This window comes from Pelmatolapia mariae, linkage group LG13, assembly GCF_036321145.2.
Source record: "Pelmatolapia mariae isolate MD_Pm_ZW linkage group LG13, Pm_UMD_F_2, whole genome shotgun sequence".
In the NCBI taxonomy this organism is placed as follows: Eukaryota; Metazoa; Chordata; class Actinopteri; order Cichliformes; family Cichlidae; genus Pelmatolapia; species Pelmatolapia mariae.
Window position 1 is genome coordinate 14190809 of NC_086238.1, and position 18479 is coordinate 14209287.

Genomic DNA, 18479 nt, shown 5'->3' on the forward strand with positions numbered 1-18479 from the left:
AGTGTGCAGCATTAGCTTCAGTGTTGATATTTTTAGAACTTGTTTGTTCCAACATGCAGAACACTTGATCCCTGCTCACAGTGTTTCAGCTCTTTACAGGGGGATTTGTGACCCTGCTTGAAGTGTTGTCTGTGAAAAGCGGGAAAAATAATAATTAATGCTCATATTTTTATTTGTCATATTGATAATGCTGAATGACACCTTTTACAAAAATTTATATAATTTTTATTTTAAAAATTTAATCAGTTTTTGTTGAAATCAGTCTAAATTGATACAAGGTAAATAGTAGTTAATAGTTATATATTTATGTGTATAATTTTGTTTTGTTTTTTTCACGTCCTTGGCAGAGACTGTTTAAATAGGGGGCCGCCATTTTTCGCATAAACTATAATACGTTACCATGGTGAAAGCAAAAAAAAAAAATGCTGCGGTAATATATTTGACGTGTCGGATAATGGCGCTTCTGTCAAATTTCAAATGTGTGAAATAAATCCCGCAAATTCTCCTTTCTTACTCCGCCAGCTGATTCCCAGTGAGGGAAGCGTTTCTATAGACGGACTACTTGAATGCAGTGGTTATGCTCATGCCCGGATACGTAGACGGTGACTTCATACTCATTTTTCAGTGCACGTCCAGTGGCCGTCGCTCCTCTATTTGAATGGATTTATCGTAAAGAAAAGAAACAAGCTGCCATCTACGTGTTCGCGCTGATTTACACAGACATGTAAGGAAACGTGAAGATTATCGATTCTTTCCGACGGACTGTTGCGTTTAGGTGAGCTGCTAAAAAACATTTTTCCTTCTTTGTTTCCGAAGCAGCGGTGCGTTCACTATCGCACTGCCTTAAAAATGATGAAGATGGGCTGTATGAAATAACGAAGATCGCACGATCTAGTACAGGTAGTGTGCTATATTTTCTAAGCATTAGTGAATCCCGGATTGTGCAGCCCGTTAAAGCCTTAAAACCAACATTCGTTTTGATATTCAGAGATTTTTCTTTTTTCTTTCTTTTTTTTTTGATTAAGCAGACGCTGCTGTGTGTGTGTGAGAGAAAGAGAGAGCTAAAGGGGGCTGATGGGGAGGTAAGGTAATTGGCCAAATGCAGTGGTGCATAGCCTATTATACCCGTGTCTAACGTTTCTGATCAAATTGTAAGTTATCCATCCATTTCTCCTCATTATCATTATAACTGTATTGAAGACGAGCCCATAGAGCTGATTGTATTTATATTCTTTGTCGTTTTCTACCAAGGTGGCAGCAATGGTGGAAGCATGTGCTCCTTCCTCTTAGAGGAATAATACTGAAATTGATGAATGTGGAGTCGCTCTAAATCATCAGAATACAATGAACACCACTCTTACACCTTCAGACCTGGTGGATGTGCCAAGACTGCAGACCTTCAATGGCACCCTGGGTAACCAGACCCCCTCGGGCTGGGCCGTGATCCACACTGCTACCTTGACTTTTTGTTCCCTCCTCCTCATCTTTATCTTCTTCCTGGGCTCTTATGGGAATCTTGTGGTGTTCCTGTCTTTTTTTGACCCGGCGTTTCGCAAGTTCCGCACCAACTTTGACTTCATGATCCTCAACCTGTCCTTCTGCGACTTGTTCATTTGTTGCGTGACCGCTCCCATGTTTGCGCTGGTGCTCTTCCTGGATGCAGGCGGAGGGGATGGCGTGTCAAAGAGTTTCTGCTTCGCCTTCCACTTGACCAGTTCGGGCTTCATCATCATGTCCCTGGAGACGGTGGCTGTCATTGCTTTGCACAGACTCCGCATGGTTTTGGGACAGCAGCCCAACCGCACTGCTTCCTTCCCCTGCACGCTGGCCCTGACCGCCCTGCTGTGGACATCCAGCTTCACATTGGCTGCTCTCCTCACCATGCGCGCATACCCACGCAAAGATGGACCCTGCTTACCCCACTTTGGCCTGGGGAGTGGGCAGGCCAGGGTTGTGTTGTACGTCTACCTGGCAGATTTTGCCTTTTGTGTTGCTGTGGTGTCTGTGTCGTATCTGATGATTGCTCAGACCCTGAGGAAGAACGCGCAAGTAAGGAAATGCCCAATCATCACTGTAGATGCCACCTGCCCTCCACCCCCACCACCTCTCATTGCAGCAGGCTTTGAAAGCATGCAGTGTGCCGTTCAAGGCCCCTCTCTGTACCGTAACCAGACTTACAACAAACTGCAGAATGTACAAACGCACGCCTATGCCAACAGGACAAACCAGCCGGTGGTTCCAGGGGCCGCCCAAGGAGCCACCTGCTGTCAGCTGGTCTCCACAGTCAACTTAGCCACAGCCAAAGACTCCAAGGCAGTTGTCACCTGTGTAGTTATAGTGTTCTCTGTGTTACTCTGCTGTCTGCCGATGGGAGTTTCACTGGCACAGGATGTTTTGTCACCAGAAAGCAGCTTTGCACATTACCAGTTCGAACTGTGTGGCTTTGTGCTCATTTTTCTCAAATCAGGCATCAATCCATTTGTGTACTCGCGCAACAGTGCAGGCCTCCGCCGCCGCGTACTGTGCTGCATTCAGTGGGCCGCACTTGGATTTCTGTGCTGCAAGCAAAAGACACGCCTTCACGCAATGGGGAAGGGGAGCCTGGAAGTCAATCGCAATAAATCCTCCCATCACGAGACCAACTCGGCCTACATGCTGTCACCTAAGCCTCAGAAGAGGCTGGTAGACCAGGCTTGTGGACCCAGTCATTCCCGGGATTGCGCTGGCAGTCCCAGGGCGACCGGTACACGCAAACCTCGCCTCCCGAGCACCTCTACACCCATCAACACCCGGATTGAGCCCTACTACAGTATATACAACAGCAGTCCCTCAGCAGGGCCCAGCTCCCCCACCAGCCTACAGCCTATCAGCTCTCAGACATTTGCCTTTGCCAAGTCCTATGTAGCCATGCACTACCACACTCACCAAGATGCTCTGCAGGACTTTGAAAGCACCTCAGTGCACCAGATTCCCGTGCCCTCAGTATAATCAAAGAACAGAAAGCTTTGGACAATCTCTCCATGACTTTAAATCCAATGTGAATCAAAGGAGGAACGTGTAAACAGGCCATTTTTATGTCTTTGGACTCAGTATTAACATTTTTGTTCTCTCCTACATTAGAAAGATGTTGCACTTTTTTGACTGGAGAAATGACAAGAACCAGAATTACAGTATAAACTTCACCTTTGAAACTGAAATGAGAAACAGATTTAGAATAAAAGTTTATGTTCCAGCAAGTTATTTATTGATATTGAATTGATTTATTGAGGTTTTCACTGAAGCCAGAGGTACCAGTTGCTAGTTTCAATCCCAGTTCCACTCCTAACTCCAGCTCTGGCTGGAGTTAGCAGTGAAACCAGCTTCTTCAGCATCAGGCCACTATAAAACCCCATACGGCTGTCAGTGGCACCTGGATGGACTCTCTTCTCAAGAAAGAAAAAAAAAGAGTCTGAGCCTCATACACTTTTTTTAAACACAATAAATAACTGGCAAGTACAAATGTAATGTCTGTGAGATCTACACCTGTTACTGTGCTGATGTCACGACACATACACATAGCATCGGCGCCCTCTGGCGGCCGAATAAATAAAACACTAAATTCTACACTTAACTTACTTGATCAGGGGTGTCAAACCTCAGGCCCAGGGCCTGGAATCTGCCTGCTAAAGACTCCAATCCAGCCCCACTGGACAGATTTGAAAAAATGTAGAGAAAGGCATAAGTTTTGGGGCTTTTAGCTGTTTTTTCACAGGTTTAACAGCTTCATTTTTACTGATTTAAAAACCTCCCATATAACCACTCAAGCTACACCAAACAAATTCGGTTATTAAAAAATAAATGACAGAAAACTTCCTGTGCTTTTCATTATCTACTATAAAAATGTGTTATACACAGGGTACATTGCGTATCCATTGCTCAGATGGATGCATTTCTTCTGTAGTTGAACACATTTATGCACAAGCCATTCAAATTACTACAGTAGAATTTCTTTATCAAGTAGAAAAAACTGACACTTTCTGTTGAAGTTGCACTTTATTTTTATATTTAGATACCTTGAGTATTAAATGTGGTGTTGAAATGGTCCAACCCACTTAAAATCAAAGCGGGCAGTTTGAGTTAGATATCCCTGAACTACATATTTCCCTAATGTCTTAAATCTATTCTTTTCTGTGGTAATGGAAAACTAAAATAAGGTTTCATGTTTTGATTTTTTTTAATTCTTTGCTGTAAATGCATTGTTTTTTATTCCAGAGATACAGCAGTAGTCGGATCCCAGTGTGCATCTTCATGAAACCACAAAACGAACCTTTTAAATGAACCTGCACACACTCTGTACATCCTACAACCTTACACTCACTTTTATTGTTATTCCACAGCAATCTCTAATGCATAAGTTACACTCACACAGCACACAGTCTCCCTGCTGTGAAGCATTTTCAGATGTTTTTTTCCCCTCTCATATCTACAAGTAAAAAAGTGCCACAGTCAAGCAGCTAATCATTCCATATCACACACACACACACACACACACAAACAATAAAACCACTATGAATATTGTTAATTCCCCTGATGATTCGACACCCCTTTGCTTGCAATCAATCATCACAAAGTGAAGCATAGATATGAAGTTCAAGCAATAACTCCACTGCCTGAATTTGATTTAAGTTAGAGTCGGGCTGATGTAGCGTCACCCATCGCACAGGTCATGGGAGTGTGGGCTGGGCCTGTGCTCCTGGGCTACATGAGGTCCAGCCTCAGGATCGAGTTTATTCTCAGTTTTGGCTTGTAGCGCAGTCTTAAGGGCGTTTTGTTTACTAAGTGTCCTCGTTCTTTATGTCCTCCGTGCGCTGCTGCTGTTCAAAGATCTCCGCCAGTTTAACTGGAGAGTGACAGAAGTCCATATTCATCAGCAGTGTCAAGAATCCTGCATATGACCGGTGACTCAACCTACAGAAAAAAAAAGTCATCTTGAATACGGTGCCTGTCATTTAGGATGATATGCTTGCACAACGCCAGTATAGTTAGATAATTAGATCAGTGTCATTTCCTTTGTCAAATCTACAGGAAGTACTGCAAATATTTGCAAATATCTGGGCATGTTTATAATAATTCCTAATTAAAGAAACCAAAAGTTATATATTTTAACTTGTCACAGTGAAAAGGCATGAAGGGAACAAAATAACACCAAGATTGGCTCATGTACATCAAATTTATCCATGCAGTTAAACAATCTGCAGTTTCTTCTTTATATTTATCCCTAAAACTGATATAAATGTGTTTTACAAAGGACTAAACCGTCACATAAGATTCATAATGTTACTAAGCAAATTTTACGGTTTTCTTTTTTTGCACTGAGTGCCACTCTGGAGTGAAACATAAACTTACCCCAAGGATATACTGACAAGTCTGAGGCTCCAGCATATAGACAGTGACAGCATGGGGAGACTCAGACTCCTTACATCTGACAGAGAGAAGAGAAATGATATGAGTGAATCAAAATGGGAAACCCTGACAACTTAGTCTTACTCATCCGTGGACTCGGGCTGATGTGCTCCACCCTTGATCCCCTAGTTCTAGGTAACTGTTCACTCACTTGAGCTTGACGATGACCTGTCTGGGCTTCCCTGTCAGGTCACACACATCACCGTGGCCATAGAAGTGGGAAACCAACCTATTGTGGAGTAAAGGGGAAAAGAAAAAGTAGTGGGTGAATATTTTTGTATCCGTTTACAGCGATTAGTGTTCAAAAATCTGAAAGGCCTACTTGACTTTCTGCACTCCGTCCTCTCTGAGCTGGAGGGATCGGGCGACGTTCTTCTTGGCCCAGTCGAGGTGTTCATCTGCATTCCAGTTCCCCACCACTACAATGTTCTTCCCTTGCTCTTTATCCTGCAACACAAAGAAAAGATAATCTGGCTGATACAGAAAATACTCTTGCTTACTGCTTCATAGCCAGCGTACAAGAAGTGCATTTGATCATTTACTTTTTCCACGCTTGAATACACTCGCTTACCTCATGGTACTGATGGACGTGCCTTCCGTAACAGAATTCATATTTCCACCATCCTACCCCCTGAAACGCACACATTAAGATGATTAGTCGTCACTGAGCAGTTTATGTATCAGTGCTCAGCTTCTAACACATAAACACGCCTCACCCCGTGCAGACAGTACGAGCCACTCAGAAACTCCTTAATTAGCTGTTCGTCTGTCAGGCGAGAGATGTGCGTGGTACCAACAGTGACCTGAGACTGCCCTCCGACGGTCATGGGTTTGTGGGTGGAGGTGAAGGCTTCTTCTCTCACTGCTGACGTCTCCTCCTATGATATATCACAAATGTAAATAAGCCACGTTTCGTGTGCTCAGGTGATCACCGTTTATCTTTGCACGTCTTACCTCTCTGGGCTCAGATGTGGCACCGAAAGGTGGTTTAAGCTGCTCCTCTTGTTCTTTGTCCAACTGGGCGAGCCGCTGAGGCCGCAGAGGGGAGCCCGCCAGAGCCTGGCAGAAGATGGCGTTCACCGGGGAGGATTTGAACCTGCGAACAAGTGACGTGAGCAGGTGAATTTTATAGCATTTATTGGGAAATATATGAAAAATAAAAAGTCTCAGTTTGAGTTTTTCCTGTAAAATGTTGTCTTTATACAACTTTCAGTTAAATATAAGGTTAAAATGATCTGCAAATCATTGCAGTCTGCTTTAAAAGACAAGCTACACCTTACTGTTTTACAGCAGCCAAAAACAGGCATTAACTAAATAGCTCAGTGACTCCATAGTTAACACATTTACCTAAACTGCTAAACATCTGCAGTTAAAGACCGAGAGGAGACACAAATCCCAGGGGACGTTGCATCAGAACAGCATCTGTTGCAAGAATTTTGCATGATATTTAAAACATGCGGAGCCAAATCAGCAGCCAAATAAAAGCCTATAACAAAACAGCTCTTCTTTTGTGTTTTGTGTGCTATTAAAGCTTTTTTCTATTTGCTGGTGCTTTCTTAATTTGCAGCGAGTTTGACCTCTCAGGGCCACCATCTAAATATAATGAGACAAACTTACAAACAAACTAAATACAGGTGTCGCGCTCTATTAAAGTGTAACCATCTTAACAGATCTTACCTGTATTTTGGGTGTGCACAAAGCAGAGGCGTCAGCACCACCACCTCATATTCGCAGGTAGTGACCTCAGCGACAGACAAGATCTCGTGCTTGGCCTCCGGATGGCAGACGTACAGCACGGCTGTGGAACGAGGCTGGTCCTGTTTCAGCAAACACGGAGTCCCGTTTCCCATCTCCACTGAGTAGTAGGGAGTCAGCTGACCTTCAATGTTCTTAGTGGGCACCTAATGTTAGAAAAAGGGGAAGGCAACAGGAAAGATATGTGAGACATGAAAAACTAGACTGGCAGATTTGCTTGGTTACTCAGTAGAATACTTGCTTTGGTTTCGGACGGTTTGACACTGTCTGTCTTCTCAGCTTGATCTGAAAAAAGAAAAAGAAAGGACAAATATGATTAACGTTCAATTAAAAAAAAAAAAAAAAAAAAAAAAGCAGTGTAAGATATACATATATATAGAAACTTACCTGTCTCTGTTGAGGGGCTCTTTTGAGCCATATTTCCCAAGAAGTACTCTTGTACACTTATCTTCTGTGGAAACATGCAAGCTTAGCGAACCATAATGAGTGCACATTTTCCATTCCAGTCATCTAAAAATATTTCAAATAACTCAAAGCACTGACCTGAGAAGTCTCCTTCTCTTCATGGTACTGCCTTACATGTTTTCCATGGCATACCTCATACGTCCAGTACGACTCAATCTGCATTGGTATAAATATACGCTCAGCAATACACTCAAACAACATGATTTTTGTCATGCTCTGCTACTATAGTGTGACTGTGAATTTAAACTGCATGCAGTTTCAGTCTCTGTGTGGAGGGATATGAGATGAAAACAGAAAACTCTCACCCTGTAGGAGCAGCTGCTTCGTTTGAATAGCGGTTCTAGCAGTTCACCTGGACTGGGCCCGCCGTACTCCTTTTCATCATCCTGCAGCACCAAACAAATGCAACATGAGTGAGGAGAGACAAGAGACAACACATGCTTTTTTTTAACTCTAAACTTTTTTTATTTCAATAATTTACCTTTATTAAAGGCTTATTTAGCATTTTGTAACTGATGTTTTAGCATACCTTCCTATTAGGTTGTATTGGTCTTCATTCAAGACAGAATTACAGACACAAATATTTCAGCAACGTTTTATCGCTTAACACAGCTCTATAGTGCTTCTTCTATGAGGGTTGCTGTGTCACGGCACAGTTACATAGTCTCTGGTTTAGAATATAAAAAAATAAAACAGTCAGTGCTTTCCACATAAACCCCTTAGAATCAGATGATTTTTTGCCACAATGCTTTTAGTATGTTTAATGAAACCACGCAAAATTTTGCCTTCACACCATGAAGATTTCCTGCGTCACAGGCTCTCAAGATACAAAGGGGTCGGTGGAAAAGCTGAACTTTTTATTGCCTTTTTTCCTCCCCTTCAAGATTCTTTGAGCCCTTATTACTGAGTAAGTACCACAGTGAGTTCTTTTCGTTCAGGACAAACTTTCCCATAGGCAGCAGTGAGAATCGGTAACACAGGATAAGTCACAGTTTTTGTCGTTTGCACCAACGTGACAACAATGTCGCAGAGTAACAGAAGCAAGCTCTCGCACCTTGGATGTTTTGTCTGTTTTATGATAATTTACTAGAGATAAGTATTTAAAAAAAAAGCCTATTAGCAAACATTGCTGTTCACATGTTGTATGTAACAGTTTGATCAAACAACTTTAGGTCCTGAAGAATTCTGTGGAATGACTCACACTTTTTAATGCAACTGTATCACAATTTATCTTTTTTCCTGACATCTGCAGGCAGGTTATAATTACTTGTGCAGAAACAACACAAAATTGCTCCCTGCCTAGCTCTGCTAGTGCAAACTAGTTCAGTGACAAGCTCTCATAACTCTTTAGATAAACAGCTGTGCCATTCCCAGAAAGTGTTAGGAGTGCTCACCTCCTCTCCAGCCGTCAGTGAAGGGAGGAGACATTTGTACTTCTCCTTCTCTGTTGTGGTCATGATGACAAAGTCTTCCTCACTGTAAAGTGCACCTGAAGTTGGCTGCGGGCGGGAGATAAACATCTGTTACTTCAACTCTGAGGTCTTGTGTGACAGAAAGAGAAAGAAGTCTAAAACAAACGCACGATAAAGTGACATTTACGTCTCCTGACCCCGTTACAGCAGATTAGTTTCTTTAGTGACACTAAAAGAGGAGACATACCAGCGTAAATTCAACGTCAGGCCAGGTGATTTTGAAAGGGATTTCGTCTGTGAATGAGGGATAGCCTCCTCTGTTGGCTGAAACACCGCTGCAGACCTCCAGCAGCCCCCCGAGTAACGCCAACAGCAGCCCCGCCATCATCTCTCCTTCCCCGGCTGCTGAGCTCCTACAGCCCGCTCTTCATGTAAGGAGGAAATGGATTAAAAGCTGCTACAAAGGCTGAGGAAGTCTATTTAACAGACCTAAGATATGACACGACCGTGCAAGACGGATGTCAATACGGTTAAAAAAAAATACACAGGAAGTAAACTGCCACGTCGTGTTCCGGCTGCGCTTTGGGCTGAAAAAGAAGCAGCGCCACCTGGCTGCGATACTTGGCATGGACACACAGTTAGATCCAAATGAGCAGAGATGTTCATTTCTGTCTTTCTTATTCAACAGCGAGTAGCACTTTATAATATACAGCAACAATCCAACTGTTTATTATTATTATTATTATTATTATTTTACAGGAAAGGAGACACAAATAATACTGTAATCGCTTTAAATAGTTCATAAGTAAATGTAAATACTGCGTGCTTACACTAGGAAAACACTATTCTTTAGACTAAAATACCTGAAGTTTCACACTACTTCAAATTACACAGTTATGTACTGCTTATATATTACTTAAAATTACTTACAATATAATTTGTGTAACTTTGCATGTAAAATACCCAGAAACTATTCACTGCTTAAAATTACTTGGACTATAATTACTTTTTCACTCTTGCAAAAACCTTAACTATTACTCCCATCTTCTAGCATATCACCAGGGAAGCATTTGTAGGTAAACATAATTACAATGTAATTTCAGGTAAAAGTACATTATAATTTGACACATGACTAAGAATGTAATTTCAAAGTGCTACTCAACAGTTATATTAGGCTTTTGTTTTTTATGATCCCACTTTCTATCCCAAGACCATAACAAAACTTCAAATATAATTAAGCCCTGATAAAATATTTCCATATCCCAGTCTATTATGCACACTAAAATGAAAGTCAAGTCAAGTTGAATGCCAAACATTTGTAACCAGGCTATAACAATTCCAATAATGTCTCTAAACTCTTCTCATTAGTGAGGTAGTGTAAATTAATCTTCCACTTGACGTGAAACAAGGCTTATATAGTGACCACATAGTCATTGTAAAAGATAACGTTATGCTGCGTAGTCAAACAGCATGAGCCCAAATACATTTTATTTGTAATTTTATTGAAGATTACAAATTATCACCAAGACTTTGCAGTTTTGTAATAATCACATGATTTTTTTGCTGAACCTTAAACCAAAAATAATATAAATGGATGATAAGGCATTTATGAACAGTAAAGCATATAATCTGAATCTGGTCTTTCACAAGAAGATGAAGTGGCTTCATGCAAGTCCTTTTATTAACCATTAGCATGGATGATGTATACCTATGATGCTGTGAAAAAGTATTCGTGTTCTTCCTGATTTCTTTCTCTTTTTTGTGGAATATTTGTCACACTTACATGTTCCAGATCATCAAACTACTTTTGATATTGGACAAAGATAATCAGAGTAAATACAAAATTCTGTTTTTAAATGCTGATTTTCATTTTTAAGGGAAAAAGCTATCCAAACCTACCTGGTCCTGTGTAAACCTCTAGATGTTTCTTTAGATCGTCAGATGTTGTGTTGCTTTTTGAGATCTTTTAGCCTGCTTTAGTTTGTCAGACAGGTTCTACTGAAGTGATTTTGTGATTCATTAGGTCTGGCAGTAATCAGGCTTCAGCGTGGCAGGTGGAATCAGCTTTCTAAAACAAATGTGGTTAATTACAGTTAATTCACGATGTAAGAAGGGGTCAATTACTCATCCACATAAGGCCAGTAGGTTTGTATAGATCATTACGTAAAAACTGCACTTTGTATTTACTTGGAATGTCTAATATTAGATTGATAGTTCGATATATGTAAGTATGGCAAATGCGCAAAAGAAGGGAGCAAATATACTTTTTTGCAGCACTGTAGATATATTTCCAAGGTTATGATGTGGATATGCTGGTGAACATGAGCAGGGCTTTTATCTTCAAACAGATATCCATTCATGCCCAGTGCATCTCATTTACAAGCGGAAAATAAAAGCATCCGCATGTTGCGCAGTAATATTTTAAATATGTCACCCTGTCCTTCAAATTTGCCTGTGTTGTGAGAGATCACAGATCACCACAAGATAAACTCTCTTTGCCTCACTGCTGCCTCCCGGTGGAAGATTTGGGAAATTTAATTTGCGTTTGTAAGGTCTCTCAATTATTTTTAATTGCGGCTCTATGCAGGACTGAAGATGAAAGCCAATATGGAGATACCCACTGAAGAGTCAAATGTCGAGAAGCTCATTTATGCCTTCCGCATATAGCATTTCAGTTCACTTATGGAAGCAATGACTGAAGCAGCTCTGTCCCAAAGTGCATTGTCCCATAATCCTCTGATGCTGTTGAGTCGGCATTCCTGCGTGTTGAACGACTATAAATAGTCTTCCTCCACTTGAACAAAAAAATGTCACAGTTCACAAGGAATTTAAAACATAGACCCTGAAAATGTGTGGCTGCTGCAATTCAGAGTCGGCCTGTAAATGCACATCGACTTGGACAGTGTTCATTTGAGACTGGCATGTTTTCACCTGTTGGTGGAGCTGTTGATGTGAGAATGCGCAGTGTGTGAGCCAGGAGAAAGGGACCAGATTATAACAGAGATTTCCAGACAAAGAGGGAGAGGATTAGGATATAGAGGAACAGGGAAGGATACACGCGAGAAAAACATGCCAGTGGATCATCCAGCTTCTGAAACCACTTTGCTCTGCTTGTATATATAGAGCTTATACTCTCACCTGTATATGAGTATAAGCCTCCTGTGACCATACAGTATCCGTATGGAAATATTTATGAGCCTGCCTTCATGGATACATATAGAGAGTCTTCTTCACCATTTCTTCCTTGATAGTCAACACTAACAGACTTTGCAGGAGCCTGACTGATGGGAACTTAGCTGAACTCCCCACTTTGAAATGAGCATTTTCATTTATTTCACTGTCATCTGTGGGGTGAACACGATTTGCATAGATCCCTTCCTTACACCCTCACCTTTTGCATAATTGATACAACTGTCATCTCCCCAACCATAATAACATCATTCCAAAGGGAGCAGAGAGAAATGAATCTTGGCATTTGAAGGTCTCGAGCAAAGATTAAGATATCTCCTGAGCTGTCACCTAAAAATATACATAGAATATGTCAGGAATCAAATCAATACTGGCACTTTTGCTTGATTTTCCTAATGAAATTCAGTATTGATTTGCATAAAGTGCACATGTTGAATTTCTTTGTAAGTCACTACTGCAGCGAGTGCTGCCATGGAAGCTTGAACAAAGGCATGTGTCAAAGTCTATGGAGTCTTTTTTTCTTAACTGAAATCGTGAAATGAAGTCACACACAATCATGACCTCATCTGTAACATGATGTTTCCTAGCAACATGTGTCTACAGACCAGCGTGCACCTGTCCATGTTTAGATGATTTCTATCAACTGCTATCAACGTTACGAGAACGATTGAGGGAAATGCAGACACATCTTATGAACCGAGCGATAAATTCCACAAATCCCATCACGATAAACATTTTTTCCATTTGGATCATAGAAGAAACTTCACATCCAATTTGGTCTCGGTGTAGCTGCTTTGCCTGACAGATACTCTTATAAAACAATTATTACACCAAATATATTGAAATATGCCAATTCTGATGTGCTCACACTCAAAGCCTCAAGCCTTTAATATGAAAGTTGGGACAGTTTTTAGATCATAAGTCACGACGTATAGCTGTGGTATGTCTACTGCTACCTGTAAGTTTGCAACCAACATGATGACTTCTTTAAATTAGCTCTGACTTAGAAAGCACTAAATAAATATTAATGATAAACACTATACTGTTTTACAGATAGTCTGGTCTTTCTTTACCAGTAACCATGGATTTATCCTGTGTTATTGGTAGTGTAGTTTAGTGTTTTAATCCTTACTAAGTTAAGAATTGCTATTGATAATTTGGTAGGATTTGACCAGACAGAGCTTACACCCCTGCTGTTTGGACAGTTTAATTTTTCATGTGCTTTGCTTTCTGTTTCACCATGTTTTTATAAGCTCCTCCCCTAAAACAGAGTGGAGCAGAGCAGAGTTGATTTATCAGCGAGCTTATGCAATATATTTAACGCTTTAAAAGCACTTCCCTTTCAGAGTCTGATTTCCTTACAGATACTGATAGCTGTGGTGTGTTTAGTATTGATTGTGGTATTCATTAATCAATACCATTTCTTTGGACTTTGTGGAGAATTTTTAAATGATGATAAACACTGTCAGTGTCAAAATTATCAGTTTGAAGACTCTTCAGTAAACTGGCAGGCCTGTTTACCGGTGTCAGGATTGTAGCGTCAGAACTCTTGATATTTGCCCCAAAGCTGATGATTGAGGAAACTTTCCTAATTCTGTCAAATCTGCATGGACACACCCGTCACTCATTCACCTGTTGTGCTTCCATCAAACTAAAACACTGTGTAAAAGGCTAAAGGAATCTTGTAAGGGGTTACTACTCAAATTCTGGAGAGGCAAAACAACAAGTCAGTGACACATGAAAGAGATGGATTTAAGCATGCCAGTGGATCAGAGTGCCGCTCTGCACCTCCCTGCAGAGAAGGTAATGAGAGAGTATTTTTGTTTGGATGGGTCTGGATGGGATCCAGATACTGACAGAGCTGGTCCTCGCTTATTTGTCTGAGACGGAGGATCAAATCCTACACGAGAAAAGGGAAAGAGCCCAGAATTGAAATGCATGCAGTATAAACCAATAATGACAGGATGCATATTTGTGTTACTGGGCTGACCCAGTCCTTACGAGAATATAAACTTGGGCTTTGTTCTTTATTTTGACGTTATATTTTGTATTTGCGGGCTTTTCTTTCTCCCCGGCCGGGGAAAATCTCGAGAAGTGGCTTCATCATAACTAAAACACCCTATGCACCATGGCCATTCTCAAAAGGTGACCATGGATTTTTATGTTAATACCATTATAATACCTCATTGTCTGAGACTTTAAGCTGTTCGAAAGAGTCTTGCAATGCCACACTTGAATACAAAAGTCAGTGAAACCCCAGAAGTGTCCCTTTTGTCTACAAGCAAGAGCAGAAAGTGGGTTAGCTGCTTGAAAATGCATCCTAAGCAGTGCGCATAAGCTAGAAGAGCTTAGTGAAGCTAGGAAGACTTTGAGAGTGAAAGTCATTTGGTGTCTCTTCAGAGTTTGACAGGGAACAGCACAAAAACGGAGAGGTGTGGAACAGAGCTCTCGACTGACTGGATGGAGAGCAGAAACAGATTACATGGCTATTTGATCAATATCAGCACATCAGCTGCTAGGAATAATGTACAATGAGAGCAGTATTAGTAAGTGAGCATATGCTTAACAAGAGGAATCACAGCTATGACTTTAAACAGCATTTATTAAAATATTCTTAACACACATGCTGACAAAACTTTGTTGGCTCCAAGCAAATAACACTTGTGAAATACTGGATGGCAGATTCTGTATACTTTATTGATTCCTCTATATTAGCATATCTGGGAAAGATCACTTTAACAGCAACCCACATAAGCTATTTACAGAGCAAATAAATACATTGCTTTCCTAACACAGTTCTTTATCCCCGCCGAAGTACAGTACGCGCTGCATTCACCAAGTCATTTATATTCACCCGGCTCTTGTGTAATTGATTCAAGCAAACGCCACACAATCCATCATCATTTGAATGCAGTCACAAGATTTCATTGGCACCAATTTGGACTGCAGATAGGTTTAATTGGCTGAGATATGTGAGAGATGATGGCTTCTTCCATATTATGTATGAGTTCACTACAGTCTACTGGCTTGGCTCAGACAACTAAGTGAACTAAGCGAAAACAAGCAAAGGCAGCAATTTAATGCAAAGAATTGGAACGGTAGCTTTACACTTATATAAGATAACAAGGTCCTGAAAAAAGGCTCCAAAAGTAATAGATATTTATATTTCAGCAGCAAGTTTGCATACTTGGTCCTTGGTTAAAAAAAACGTCCGTATGTAATATTGAGCACATGAGGCCACTTCAAGTAATATGCAGACATTCCTCTTTCTTACTCTTTAGTTAAGAGAACGCTAGCCACACTTAATGATATGCATTTTCCAAATGATACAGGCATCAAGTAATTATTGCACTTAGTATGCAGAGCATTTTCCTCCACTACACTTAATGCTCATAGTCTTTCCATCTACTACCCCTGCAAATTAACTGGCTCACTATCTGATCCTAAACTGACATTTCTATTCTGCCAAATGAGAAGTGGGGAGTCAAGAATTTCCATAACGCATGTCATCATGTACAATTGTTATCCTATTAATTTTGGTGTATTCGCTGTTGCGAAAGGGCACTCTCGGAGTTGTTCATCGTCTTCTCCAAATGCTTTTAAATGTTTTGGCTTTCTTCTAAAGTTCTTGTCACTTGAATATGAAAACACAAAAACTATGTCTTCCAGGTTTTTTTCCCCCCCCTGCTCTGTGTACACAACTGTCGCAGCCGCGGTGCTATTTTCAGTTCATTTTCATTCAAGAGCACGCGCCTTCCTTTTTCAGCCCCTTCAAAAGTTTTTCCCAACTTTATTCCAAACCTCAGTTTGCCAGCAGTCATGCAGCCACAGTAAACTATTCAGTAAACAATGTATGGTGTTAACGCTGAGATGAAAAAGACGTGCTGGAATTATATTGGCAGGTTGGTATCACACTGCCTCTTTTCTAAATGGCACAGAGAATCTGACCTTCTCACGATCTCAGTGCTGTCAAAAGATGACCTTTGTGCACAGCATCACGTAGTCAATGTCTTCGTCTTTAGACAAGGCAAGCTTTGCCTTTTAAAAAATCACTTGTCAGTAGCAACACTGTAAGCAAAATAGAGGGGAAAACAGCAGTTTTATTTTGCATGTAGCCTGGTTTAGCTGACAATAATCTGGTGTTTAAGGACTCTGGGTTAGAATAACAGTGGGAAAAAAAAGCAGAATGATTCAGAGGCTAATTTACTCACAGTCCAGTCTCTCCAGAGAATAAAAGAAAATTCACTTCAAACACCCACGTAAAATCTGTTAATGTTTTTTTTTTTCCAGGACATTCTCACACCTCTTTTTTGGGGGACTTGTGAAACTTGGTAAATCAATAAACTTGTGTTATACTTCTCGGGCTGTGGGTGTAACCTGAGGGAATTGCAGGAGGAGGAGGAGAAGGCGGAGAACGGCCAGCTTGGCTTCCCTGGTGGGTCAAGGTGAGTCTGTTAGCCTGATGGCTTGTTCACTCTGCAGATGTCACCTGGTCATTATCCTGAGGCAGCCATCTGCCAGTTTGTCCTGCAGGGCCTGGCCACTCAGTCTTCTGGGCCCTTTGTGACTGGCAGGATCTATGCCGCTTTCTCTTCTTCGTCTGACCTGCTACTCCACCTGCCTCCAGTGTCCAAAAGGCCAAGCTGGTCAGGGCCAGAGGGAAGAGAAAAGACACATATAGGAGATCCCAAAAAAAAGAAGCAAGCTTTGAACTGTCTGCCACAATGTAAACTGGGATAAATTAATGATGCAACCTCAGTTTTTACCTGGGCTAGCCTCACTGCCAACTGCCTGGCTTCTCACCCTCGGTGCCGGTGGGATGCACAGATATGCTGCCAAAATAAACTCCAGCCTCCCTCACCGTCTCACTGATTTCACTCGTTTCACTCGTTTCACTTGATTTTACTTAGAAAGTGCTTGACATGATTATTCCATTTCTTAAAAGTATCTATTGAGAAAATCCTCCGATACTAAAGCTAATGAAGGCTGTGTTACATCACCAAAGTTAATTGCCAGGCCTTAAATCTTCCCGAAAGTGTCTCACAGCGGGTAATTTTGTAGGAAAATTAGAGCCTTACTTTTGGACACACTTAATCATACCCTCCTTCAAGGTGCAGGATTTGGCTGTGGCTGTTACTTTTAAGATGTAATTTTGACTTTATGGGGTTTTAGCTTGGCTGGCTGACTACAATGAGATTTAATTCCTGAAGTGAGGAAAGGAATATTTTCTGGTATTGCTGCAAAACAGAATAGATTCTTCGGCGCACACATATCCACTTTCTAAGTAATTTTATTCGCTGCAAGCCCTGCTACACTGATGAATGTGCGTACGTGAATTTATTGAATTTGAGTTAGCGTAGACACTTAGTTAATAGTTTAAAATTGCCCTCCAAGACTGATGTGAGGCATAATAGCAACGGGAACAACAAAAGAGCTCGTAGATTAGCTTAGCATAAACAAAAGAAAGCCAGGCCAAATGCAGCAGGAAAAAGAAAATATATCAGTGTCAGTGATTTTTGTATCTTATGCTTAGCAATAGAGGTATATAGAGCTATAGAGGCTTTGCAGACACGTGACTGCTTACCACTTTTTGCCCATTTTGGACCTGTAATAATCCTGAAACATAGAGAAAAACCTTCTAAACATTAAGGAGATGAGATAAACTATGACAACTATGAGTAAACAAACAAGTTTACTCACTATAAAACAGTGGTCGAAGGGTGTTTTTCACATCTTTTAACTTTACTTTTGAAAAAATGAGAAATTTTCATAATTTAGCTGTTATAAATACTGACACTGATGTATCAGCAAATAGCAAATATCGGCCATTATATCGGCAGCACCAATATATCAGTTGGCCTCTAATTTAAAGTGCATATTTAAACACTACAACCAAGAAAGCTGTAGGAGTTAATGATTAATAGGTGTGTGAATAACTGGATATTTTTTTTTCCTACAACAAAGGAAATTAGTAAAAATTAAAAAAACAGCGTGTTGTTAACTGCTAAATGTCACTTTCTTGTCAGAGCAGTGGGAAAAAGAAAATCAGCGACTTTCTTAATAAATGATAAAAATGACCTGTGCAAAATTTGTTTAAAACAAAAGAACACCATACACTTTTTTTCCCTTCTGCCTTGTGGTCTCACACATGCTGACAGCAGGAAATAGTTAAGGGCAGAGCCACAGATAACCAATCAGGCAAAACCCATAAACGTG

At 40.8% G+C, this 18479-nt stretch overlaps 2 protein-coding genes across 8 annotated transcripts; one reads left to right on the forward strand and one right to left on the reverse strand.

Moving 5' to 3' along the window:
• The first annotated feature begins 511 nt into the window (after window positions 1–511).
• gpr75 (G protein-coupled receptor 75) lies at window positions 512–3240 on the forward strand. 6 transcript variants are annotated; one of them, XM_063491777.1, is made up of 4 exons: window positions 512–724; window positions 820–900; window positions 1029–1151; window positions 1252–3240. In XM_063491777.1, exon 4 carries the CDS (start codon window positions 1345–1347, stop codon window positions 2986–2988), a length of 1644 nt encoding a protein of 547 aa, XP_063347847.1. In that variant the 5' UTR covers window positions 512–724; window positions 820–900; window positions 1029–1151; window positions 1252–1344; the 3' UTR covers window positions 2989–3240. The 6 variants fall into 6 exon arrangements, with proteins under 6 accessions (XP_063347847.1, XP_063347845.1, XP_063347849.1 ...); XM_063491775.1 differs by having other exon boundaries at window positions 512–900; window positions 1026–1151; XM_063491779.1 differs by having other exon boundaries at window positions 512–900; window positions 1029–1082.
• erlec1 (endoplasmic reticulum lectin 1) lies at window positions 3222–9609 on the reverse strand. Of its 2 annotated transcripts, none has more exons than XM_063491783.1 (14): window positions 9322–9609; window positions 9057–9161; window positions 7968–8048; window positions 7741–7818; window positions 7585–7645; window positions 7439–7482; window positions 7120–7343; window positions 6397–6538; window positions 6159–6320; window positions 6014–6073; window positions 5765–5889; window positions 5594–5671; window positions 5386–5461; window positions 3222–4947 (listed from the first exon to the last, which is right to left on the reverse strand). In XM_063491783.1, the coding sequence occupies exons 1-14, from the start codon at window positions 9460–9462 to the stop codon at window positions 4876–4878; spliced, it is 1449 nt and encodes a 482-aa protein (XP_063347853.1). In that variant the 5' UTR covers window positions 9463–9609; the 3' UTR covers window positions 3222–4875. The 2 variants fall into 2 exon arrangements, with proteins under 2 accessions (XP_063347853.1, XP_063347852.1); XM_063491782.1 differs by having other exon boundaries at window positions 7585–7648.
• Between the last annotated feature and the right edge of the window lie 8870 nt (window positions 9610–18479).

Excerpts from the sequence above, each read along its gene's own strand:
- erlec1 (XM_063491782.1), bottom strand. The coding sequence starts at position 9,462 with ATGATGGCGGGGCTGCTGTTGGCGTTACTCGGGGGGCTGCTGGAGGTC. Across the intron at positions 6,321-6,396 it reads CCACATCTGAGCCCAGAGAG|GAGGAGACGTCAGCAGTGAG; the intron begins GTAAGACGTGCA and ends GATATATCATAG. Across the intron at positions 5,672-5,764 it reads GACGGAGTGCAGAAAGTCAA|GTTGGTTTCCCACTTCTATG; the intron begins GTAGGCCTTTCA and ends ACTCCACAATAG.
- gpr75 (XM_063491775.1), top strand. The coding sequence starts at position 1,345 with ATGAACACCACTCTTACACCTTCAGACCTGGTGGATGTGCCAAGACTG.